The sequence below is a fragment of the Lolium perenne genome, chromosome 2 (assembly GCF_019359855.2).
Source record: "Lolium perenne isolate Kyuss_39 chromosome 2, Kyuss_2.0, whole genome shotgun sequence".
Lineage (NCBI taxonomy): Eukaryota > Viridiplantae > Streptophyta > Magnoliopsida > Poales > Poaceae > Lolium > Lolium perenne.
Window position 1 is genome coordinate 38,899,285 of NC_067245.2, and position 10,683 is coordinate 38,909,967.

Here is a 10,683-nt window from a genome sequence, read left to right on the forward strand (position 1 = left end):
AAATTCCAGAACCAACCTACTTTACCTATCCACAAAACTGTAGCAAGAAACATGCATAAGCCCATCTCATGTATTAATTTTTAGCCGAACGGAATGAATGACACACAAGGCAATCAAACATGGAAAACTGAAGCCAAACGTGTCATCTAACAAATCGTTATGGTTATAAACTTACAATCGCAGCATCTCAATCTTCATCAGTTAAAAAGGAGATGTGGTCCCTGTCCACCCTGTGCTTCCTGCTCTTGAGCTTCGGCAATGCCACCATCCAGGAAGGAACCTCGCAGCCTGAAGATACCAGCACGTTCGCAATGTTGCGCAGGAATGGCTTGTCCTCCTCTGTGAAGAACGTGATCGCCTCCCCCGATCTGCCTGCTCTTCCAGACCGCCCTGTATAACAAGACACGTGATTTATAATCTTACTGCAACGGCCATGTCCAGGTGGGAAAGCCGAATATCTTCCTTACCTATTCTGTGAATATAGGCAGAAGCAGACTCTGGAAAATCGTAGTTGATTACACAGTTGACACCTTTGAAATCCATTCCACGGGCAAGGACCTCCGTCGCTATTAGTACCCAACTCTTGCCAGCTCTCAAGTTGTCAACAGCATCTTCGCGCTACAGTTAGGAAATACAAATTGAGCTAGTGAGCTCGATGTCAACAATATTACACAAGTGAAAATCAAAATAACATGAGCATTTATAAAAAAATCAGTAGTAACATGTATTTTGCAAAAGTTACCTGCTCTTCACTAAGGTCTCCATGAATTACATCAGCCCTAATGTCATCAAATGCCAGTTCCTTGTAGAGCTCTTTTGCCCTCTCTTTGCTTTGAACAAATATCAACACTGGAGGATTCAGGGACTACAATTGAAGACAGTTGGTCAACAACTCGTAATAAAATATGAAACACATAGAAACTCCTATTTTGCAAGTAGTTAGATTAAGGCTAATAACACAATGATAGGCTTAGCTTTACCATTTATATATGTGCATACATAGAAGGATGTTGATGCATTAGTGTTCAGCAGGTTAGGCATAAAACAGTCCTAAAACCATGCCAGATATATGGAAACCGGGAGAAACTGCCAGTGAAGGAACATGACTTACTTCTGCAAAGCTTTGGCGAAGAGCTATCAACTTCCCCCTCTCAGTTCCAGTAAAAATTAACCGTTGTTTAATCAGTGAGGATGCTGAATTTCTGCAAGTTCAATAATTCATTATGAAAATAGCCCCTGCAAAGTAGATCTGTCTATTCACAAGAAGACATGATACTCACTTTCTTCCCACAATGACCCGAACAGCATCATGCATTATTGTGCGTGCAAGAGACTCAATTGTTTCAGGCAGTGTGGCACTGAACAAAGATCGGATTATTGAAGGGTTTGAGCATGCTTTAACAACTGAGTCTATCACTTCAACAAATCCAAGCTCAAAAAGCTTATCAGACTCATCCAAGACAAGGTACTCCACCCTGCATGAGGCAATTCCGTGTTATGGTTGGACTATGTTGTTTATAGTTCTAAAGATAAAGAAAATGTTTAAGCAAAATTCTTGGGTTCTCTGCAAACAATATGAGGACACAGATGACGAAGATGATATATTTCTTAACAAATAAAAACACTTAATACTCAAGGCTCTACAGTATGATCACATACCTACTTAAGTCAAGGTCTCTTTTCTGTATAGCATGGTTCAAACGAAGGGGGGTGGATACAAGGATATCGCAGTGCATATCCTTGAAATTCCCATCTTGCGAAAGATCTTTGGTAACTAGCTTAATAGAGAACTTTCTTCCCTTTGCAAACTTCTTGCATTCTCTCGTAGTTTGTGCTGCCAATTCCCTTGTCGGGCAAAGAATAACAGCTTTGATAGCTCCTTTGGACCCTGGCTATTAGAATAACAATCATCATAAAGCATGTCTAAGGAATCTAAACTGCATAACAAAGATAAATACCTTGATTTTCATAAGTATAGGGAGCAAGAAAGCCAGTGTCTTGCCAGAGCCTGTAGGTGCACAAGCAAAGCATTCCCTGCCCTGAAGCAAGCACCGAGAGGCAATTTCTGTAAGCAACTATAATTTCCTGTGCCAAGGGTACTGAAGTCCAAAACAGAGGGGGAAATCACTCACTGAAAGAAGAATGGAAATGGCCTGCCTCTGAATAGGTGTAGGCTCTTGGAAGCCAAGCTTTGACAAGTTCCCAACCAAATATGAATCACAGCCATACCTGGTCATCACACAAATAAAGAGGCTTAGCATAACGAACTTAGATAATTACATGATGACATGATGTTGTGTACACCAACAAGGCTACGACAAGCAATTTCTGGACCCTGCAATGACGAACAGCTAACCTCGAAACCAGTTCTTCGAAGCTCTCAAGCGGTGCTGGAACATTATGGCCTGAAATGTGGATGTCAAACCTCTTCCGGAGAATGGCAGCTCTCTGGAAACCAACCCACAAGATTAAAAATCCAACCTCAGGAGGTTACAGGCTTACAATTGGAAACATAAACAGTTCAGCACGGCTGGTTTCTACCCAATCAACATGGCGATGGGAGCACAACTCATACCTCGCAGCATAGCTACTTGCTCATCACATATTCAGATATACATATTTCTGCCAACACGCTTGCCAAACCACAGAATGGATGATGAACCATGAGCATTACCTCGATTTCCCTCTCGGCTTCCTTCCGCCGGCGTTCAGCTTCCGTGTCCTCGTCCTTCCGCGGCTCCACCTCCACAGAGTCCTCCGCGGCATCCTTCACCTCCGCCCCCTTGAACACGCTGAACCCCTCCACGACATCTGCAGAGAGCAGCAAACCCAGCGGAATTAAACTTACCAGCACAGCCACCGTCCGAGACCAAGCAGCCTGGAACCGAAAGCTCACCAGAGGGGGCCCCTTCGGCGCGCTTCTTCTTCTTGTTCTTCTTCTTGGCGTTGTTCTTGCTCTTGCGCTTCCGCTTCTTCTCCGGGGCCGGCGGCGGCGGCGCGGCTTCGGGGACGTGGGCAGGGGGGCCGCCCTTCCGGAAGCGCGCGATGTCTCCCGCGAAGCGCTTGCGGTCGAAGCGGGTGCCGGCGAACAGCGCCGACGACAGGCTCGTCTTCTCCATGGTGGCGGTGGGTGGATGCGCCGCCGCCGGGGAACCTGCTCCCCCTCTTAAACCCTAGCCCGGTCCCACATGTCAGCCACGGAGATCGGACAGTCCCTCCGATCGAAATTCGACGGTCCAGATCTGACCTCGACGCCATTCGCCGTCCAAAATGCGTCGGTTACCGTGGGTCCCACGAGCGCGTGCTTATCCAGTTAATCGGCCCCACATGTCAGTGGAGTTTGCTGAATGACAGGTGGGACCCGCTCGTGACCAATGCCGTCCGCTTGCAGTTCTGGTATCCAGTGCTTTGCCCACCATCGCCGTAATCCTGCCCAAAAACAGGGGAAGGAAAATAAATCTTCTTCTCCCCAACAGCCGAATTTGCGTAATCCGTTCCCGCGCGCCGGATTCTGCTCGATCCTTGGCGCGAGATGATGATCCCGTGGGGCGGGGTCGGGTGCTGCCTCAGCGCCGCGGCGCTGTATCTCCTCGGGAGGAGCAGCGGGAGGTGCGGATTTTCTTTTTTGTTTTCCATTTGGCGATTTAGGAGGGGATTCTGGTGGTGCTGACTTGTGGTTGGTTTGATCCTCAGGGACGCGGAGGTGCTGCGATCGGTGGCGAGGACTGGCAGCTTGAAGGATTTGGGTGGGTGAGCTGAGCTAGGGTTTGGTCGATGTGTTCTAGGCTGTCCGATGAATTCCTGAGTAGCGGTGCACTGGGTTTCAACTTGAACTGGGTTGCAGTTTCTTGGGCACTGCGGCAGTGAAGTCATTTGTGCTCTAGTTTTCAGCAACTGCTTATCCTCTGAGCTACTCTGATCTTAATTTCTTAGCCCTCCTCCCATGAGATGAACTCTTAAAAGGGAGATTGGAGTTAGAGTAATGATGTCGATGATTAGGTTTGCAGATAACGATATTGCGTGCTGTTCACTGGTAAAATGGTAGTACCTGGTTTAGCTATCAGTGATTTGCTTGCATTTGTTGGTAGATAGATCATAGATGTCTGTGTGCATACGGAAAAGGAGAATATAACTTGACATGCTTGGTTAAATATGTAAAGTTATGTTTTAACATGCTTCACTCTCTTTGACAGCTGCTATCTTGGACGCTGCGAGTAAAGTCCTGCCACTTGTAGTGGCAGTCTCTGGGCGAGTTAGTTCAGATACACCGCTTGTCTGCCAACAAAGTGGTATGAGAGGCGTAATAGTCGAGGAAACGGTAGCTACTGATTTCATTGTTTTATTGATGGGTTTGTTGTTAGTAACTGTAACATTATGCTAATCTTTTGCTATTTGTAGGCAGAACAACATTTCCTAAAGCACAATGATGCTGGATCCTGGATTCAAGATTCGGCTGTGATGCTTTCTGTTAGCAAAGAAGTTCCATGGTACCTGGTAATGTTCTGTGGGCTTTTTTTTTCCTCTGCCGATACAAGTAGTTAATTTTAAGCCTTACTTTGAATATTGATGTTGCTATTATGTGTCCAAACTGAGTTTATCTAGAACTGTATTTGTGGAAAGCTTGGGTTTTAGCTGTCTCTGTTTGTACTCTGGAGTCTAGACTACCTTTTCTGTTTGCTGACCAGATCTATGCCAAACAACAACACCCTGTGCCCCTAGCTGCTAGGATAGTCGTGTAGGTGAGAAAATGTTGGTAATGTTGATGCTAAGTATTGTAGCCATGGTTGCCAACTCCAGTATCTATGGCACAAAGCTAAGCTTGGATGGTGATGCTAAATCATCTGTTCATGGGTAAAATGAACCTGTGAATGTTTGGTATCAGTTAGCACCTATATGTGGTGCTATATGCTATGGGCTATGTCAAGAGTAGCAGTATTGTTTTGAAAAGAGCATTCCCTCAGCACCGACTTTAGACGTTAAGACCTTAGCTTATGCATTGTTAATGTATTGACGTTAGGACCTTAGCTTATTGGGCATTGTTAATGCATGTACAGTAAAAACAATATTCCTAAGCTTAAGCTCCAAATTGTTATGTAAACGTAAATGAAGTGACTGCTCGTAAGAGAAAAGATAATTGTATTTATAAATTCACTATGTGCTCAGCTTCATTACTTTTCTAACATCCAATTCATCGCCAGGATGATGGCACTGGGCGTGTTTATGTAGTCGGCGCTCGTTCTGCAGCCGGGTTAGTTTTAACTGTTGCAAGTGAGGTTTTTGAGGAGTCAGGGCGAACACTTGTACGTGGAACTCTAGATTATTTACAAGGACTGAAGGTTTGTGCAACCAAATTTTGAGCAAGGCCAATGCTTGTGGAACTGCTATTCATAATCTTAGCAATAACTTTTGTAGATGCTCGGAGTAAAGCGAACTGAAAGAGTTCTTCCAACTGGAACTTCATTGACTGTTGTTGGTGAGGTAGTCTCCATAGATTTAATTGGATTTCAGGCTGTTGTGAATTTTCGTTGGCATGGCTGATTTCTTTAGTCCCTTAATTTTGTTCTTGTTTGTTATGCTATTTGACCAGGCCATTAAAGACGATGTTGGAACTATTCGAATTCAGAGACCACACAAAGGACCATTTTATGCATCTCCTAAAAGCATCGATCAACTTATCTTGAATCTCGGCAAATGGGCCAAGTATGGAAATGATGTTAGAACCATATTTCTATCTCTGCTAAGGCCTCAAGGGTCTTGCTGATGATGGCATGTCTTCTTTTGACAGATTGTACAAGCTTGCTTCCATGGGCTTTGCAGCTTTTGGTGTCTTTCTTCTTGCTAAGCGTGCACTAGAGCATTTTCTACAGAAAAAGCGTCAGCATGAATTTCACAGGAAGTATGGACAAACATCAGTTCCTTTATTAAGAGTATAGGGGCTAGGTTCTTTGGACAGCAATTCCGTCCTTTTTTTTCATTTGTTCCTGAGGTTCATTCATATGTGCTGGACATGGTTGGATGACCCTTTTTTTCATCTTGATCACTGAGTAGTACTTAAATTTCCGTATGCTTTCAATTGCAAAAACTGCATATCAGACACCTGCAGCTAATCCATGTATTCTAAAGGTCACATGCAGTTGAAAAAGAATGCACTAGACACACTGTATGACAAATGTTTTTACACTGGTGTGTTCGATGAACACCACAAACTAGCAATCATGCATGGGGCCAAATAGGCAATTCTAAGATACTTTACCAAGCACTAAGCATGTTGTTGATATGGAGTTTCAGAACAATGATGTTATGTAAGATAACGTGTTCATTTTATCCATACAGGGCTCGTGCTGCTGCAGCACAAAGGCAGGCTAGGGAAGCTGAAGGTGATTTTCTTATAGATTGATTAGGCTATCTTGTCTGTACTAGTTCCTATCTTATGATGTCCTTTATTATTATGTGAAATGGCAGATGGTACATCAGGCGGTGAGCCTAACAGTAAGAAGGATCAGTTGGTCCTGGAAATATGTGTCATATGCCTTGAACAGGAGTATAATGCAGTTTTTGTGCCGTAAGTACCTTATTTTACACTCCACATTTCATTGCGTAGTATTTGTGGAGACGGTGCATCATGCTTTTTGACATTTTCATTTTGGATAATTCCAAGTATACGTTATAAACATTGTACTGTTTGCTGTTCCATCTTGGGTGAACTGTTTTATTTTGATCAAGAACTGAGCCTCGACCAGTTGGCTAGCTGTTTGCGTGCAGCCTGCCACCCATGTTTGATCCCTGTCAGGAGCGGTGCATCATGCTTGTCTCTCCTCAATTAAAAACCCACATTTTTCTGTTTAACGCCTTGCATTTAACTTGCTTACCAGTGGGAATATTTCTAAATGATGAAGCAACTTAGTAAACATTATCGAAAGCTATTCATTTCAATTTCTGTTGGAATCTGATTGGTTTCCCCTGACCTCACAAACCTTATTTACATTTTTAGCTCTGATTAGCAAAGATTTTTTTCCTGAGCCGTCTCCACAAATGCTCGTTGATAAGCATATTTCCCTGCTAGCTCTGCTCTTGCTATGTCAATCCAAAATGTGCCTGACCATTCAACCTTTTGCAGATGTGGCCACATGTGTTGCTGTATGACCTGCTCTTCACACGTAACAAACTGTCCGCTTTGCCGGAGAAGAATTGACCAAGCTGTCAGAACATTCCGGCACTGATTGCACTATATGATGCAAAATCCTGCACATACAACACCACTGTGAACTCTTCAAGTTCCAGTTGCCGTGAATGTCAGTCTGCCAATATCTTAGACTGCGATACGGAGCTCTTGTTCACCGGAGTTTTCCTTACAAACAGAACTTCAAGTAATTCACGAACTCATAGTTCACAGTTGACACTCCGCCAGTGACTGATCTTGCTTGTACTCTGCAATTCTGTACAGAATGTTCTTGTGTAACGCCTTGTTTCTAACGGCGCTCTTATTAGCAACATGGATGCTAGTATTTACTGGTGGAAGGTACTATGTTATTTTACACTGTAAAAGATAATATTTTCTTCTGATGTATGGGTCACCATCTCTTGATAGTTCTTGTCTGCTCACTGCTCCGATGATTTTGTGGTCGCAGAAGAAAAAAAATGTAATATGTCATTGTTTTCTCAAGCTTTGCTTTCTTGTATGCATGAAGTCCAGTTAGTTCTACATAGTCCTCTCAACTGTTCAAAAAATGGCATGTCGTCAGTATAGCCAATAGAGATGCATTTTGTTAGATGTTTAGGGCCTCTGATTTGCAAAAGCCCAAAAACAAGGGAATAAGGAAAATAAGTGTTGAAATACTCCAAATCCAAATCCTCCAAAACTTGGCCTCTTCTATCAGATCTGTATTTTGTTTCAATAAAATTATCTGCCATATTAGTTTTTGTAGGATCCCAGCATTCAACAAAGAACAAAGCATCCCTCTTTAGCAAAATTCTAATTAGGAATTTGTTTGTGCATTCATGAGCATCATTTTAAAAAAAAAAATGCGACTTGGGGGGTAAGAAGCCTTCCAAGCAATTCAATAGATGGTAATTTGGTGTGTACGGCGAGAGAGTGGGCGCTAGCACTCGAACTCACGATCTCGCGGGTAGCACAGGTCTTAGCACCCGGCAACCATCCGGGCTATGCCTCGGTTCACATGAGCATCATTTAAAATTCAGTAAGAAAAATTTGCAAATAAATAAAGTGGAAACCCAAAATGTATGCAAACTCCCCTCTGTTTAAATTCTCCCAAAATTGTTTCAAATCTTGAAAACCAAAATATGTGAACCTTCTCATGTACTAAGAAGGACAGTAAATATTTTACACAAACTCTGGAGTAATTTTCAAATCTTCAAAAGGTTGCCAAATAGCAAAATACAAATGGTTTTAGTGTTGTTTTCAAAGTTTTGGGAAAATCTCCAAAGGGCAGGGGGTTAATCATAAAACCCCTTTTGTCTTCTCCACATGCACACACCGCGTGGAGGCTCCCTGGAGCATGGCGTGCCACCTCCTGCTGTCCACCGGGACGCCCTGGAGCTTCTTCACGCGCGCCACGACGCCCCCTACCTCCCCCTGTTCTCCCATCCCTGGCGCACGCGCCCTCTCTCTCCCTTTCTCCAACTCTCTGCAAGTATGAAACCCTAGCCCGGCCGACGCTCGTCGCCGCTGTTCCGGCCACCCCCGCGCCCAGCTGAGCACGCCATCGGCTCCGCCTCGCCTCCCCTAGCTTCCCCGTCGAAGGAATCGGCCGGGGAGGGCTCGAATCGCCGCCGCCGGCACCGTCTTCTCCGAGGCCGGCGAAGCTTCCGGCGACCGCCGCGGTGCCTGCAGGCCTCCTCCAAGCTCGCTGACGCCACCATCGCGCTCCTGGTGAGCTGGCCGTTCTCCGGCGCCCCTCTACCCTCTCCCTCCCTCGCTGTATCGCCGCCGCCTCGTGCACCCGTGCCCGGCCGCCGCGCTGCTCGCCGGCACAGCCGCTCCGGCGACCTCCTTCGGGCGGCGCCACCACCCCTCGGCTCGCCGCGTCGGCGCGCGTCCAACGCGCCTGGTCGCGCGTCCAGGCGTGGCCTGGAGCGGCTGCTCCGCTCGTCTCCGGCGCCAGGCCGCCGGCGGTTGACCACGCGGTTGACCCCGACGAGCCTCTGTCTGTCAGCCTTTTCTTTTTTCTTTTCTTTTATTTTTGTATTTTTCTGTAATTATTAAAATTCTGACTGATGGGGCCTTCGTCAGAGTTTTATTCATTTCAAAAATGCTTAGGAAAAGAATAAAACCCTGACATGTGGGTCCAGTCTGTCAGGCTTTTAATATTTTACAGGAATTTCCAGAAATTGAAGAAAATGAATAAAACTTGTAAAATCTATATCTTATTCATTTTAAATCAGAAAAATGTGTATAATATATCAAAATCTTCAGAAAAATGAGATCTACACTTCGGTATCAAAATCATGCATTGTTAAACAACTTTGAACCATAGTTGTTTTAGAAGAACTAATTGTACCCATTTGAGGTTCCGGAACTACTAACCCTAGTCCCGTCGGACCCTAGTTAATCTGATAATGTCTTAGGGTTAGTTCAGTACCTAATTAACATGTCATGTCATCATCTTTGAGTGTTCATTGCATTATGCCGTGTATTGAATGTTATTTCTCTATTTCTAGTGTGTGCTTCTTCGCGATTGATTGAGCACGAGTCTGAAACGATGAAGATCAACAACACCAAAGTTCAATATTTGTCCACCGACAAAAAATTCAAGTACAAGATTATCGAATATCCACTTCGGTTTGTCAGGGACAAAGGCAAGCCCTAGCCTGGTTCATATATGTTTTTTAAATGTTTTTACTTCTGATTCCTACATATTGCACACGATTCAACTGTCTTTTATCGATAGGTAGAGTTATCCTATCTATTGCATGCTCCACCCTTGTAGCCTCAAATCCCTAATCCACTGCTCCTAGCATAACTAGGTTTGGCATGTGTGCATCGATAGAGCCTTTATATCTTTATTATGCTTAGCCATGCTTAGTTTGTTACGCTACTACTCTAGTCTTCGGTCTGTAGCCTTACAATGAAATGAAATAGCATGACAGGTTGACGTGGTAAGTATATAGTTGTTAAACATGACTAAAGGCTCAGACGAAAGGCCACATTGGGATGTGGTGGGTTGTTTCGTTTCTGCCGACCCTAAGAACCAAGTTCTCGCCTCCTGAACCAAGACTGAGCGTACAACCACGCGAGGCCCTATTATGGTAACCTCTCGACTCACTAACTTGCCTAGTAGATTCCATGAGTCACATAGGTTGCGCGTTATTTAGACATATGCATCGAAAATGTTTATGAAAAGGTGCATAGCATAACAGGTAGGTAAGCGTGGTTGTGGTGGCTGGGGGTTGCGACCTCTGGTGAAACCCACCTCGGCTCACATCCTTAAGGAACGACTTCGGGACCTGACCCGCTACGGCGGAACAATCCTTATCGCGTGAGTCATGGTCTAGGCGACAGTAAGTTAAAGGTCGTGGTCAACCACCCTCTGCCGGCTTTCCAAGGAAGAGACCTTATGATCTGACATTAAGAGTCGGTTGGTACGTGTGGGTAAAGTTGTGCACCCCTGCAGGGTTAAATCTTTTCAAAAAGTCGTGTCCACGGTTACGAACGACTTGGGAATG

At 44.7% G+C, this 10,683-nt stretch overlaps 2 protein-coding genes across 2 annotated transcripts; one reads left to right on the top strand and one right to left on the bottom strand.

Annotated features, from left to right (window-relative positions):
• Nucleotides 1–52: 52 nt before the first annotated feature.
• On the bottom strand, nucleotides 53–3,143 carry LOC127331842 (DEAD-box ATP-dependent RNA helicase 57). The gene is made up of 11 exons (XM_051358052.2): nucleotides 2,897–3,143; nucleotides 2,675–2,811; nucleotides 2,357–2,448; nucleotides 2,133–2,229; nucleotides 1,959–2,039; nucleotides 1,660–1,892; nucleotides 1,281–1,475; nucleotides 1,112–1,202; nucleotides 743–865; nucleotides 468–618; nucleotides 53–390 (listed from the first exon to the last, which is right to left on the bottom strand). Exons 1-11 carry the CDS (start codon nucleotides 3,117–3,119, stop codon nucleotides 188–190), a joined length of 1,626 nt encoding a protein of 541 aa, XP_051214012.1. The 5' UTR covers nucleotides 3,120–3,143; the 3' UTR covers nucleotides 53–187.
• Nucleotides 3,144–3,410: 267 nt separating this feature from the next.
• Nucleotides 3,411–7,679, top strand: LOC127331843 (E3 ubiquitin-protein ligase SP1). Its single transcript, XM_051358053.2, has 11 exons — nucleotides 3,411–3,609; nucleotides 3,694–3,746; nucleotides 4,194–4,318; nucleotides 4,399–4,494; nucleotides 5,199–5,336; nucleotides 5,413–5,478; nucleotides 5,588–5,700; nucleotides 5,786–5,896; nucleotides 6,334–6,377; nucleotides 6,463–6,562; nucleotides 7,118–7,679. Exons 1-11 carry the CDS (start codon nucleotides 3,533–3,535, stop codon nucleotides 7,218–7,220), a joined length of 1,026 nt encoding a protein of 341 aa, XP_051214013.1. The 5' UTR covers nucleotides 3,411–3,532; the 3' UTR covers nucleotides 7,221–7,679.
• The last annotated feature ends 3,004 nt before the right edge of the window (nucleotides 7,680–10,683 follow it).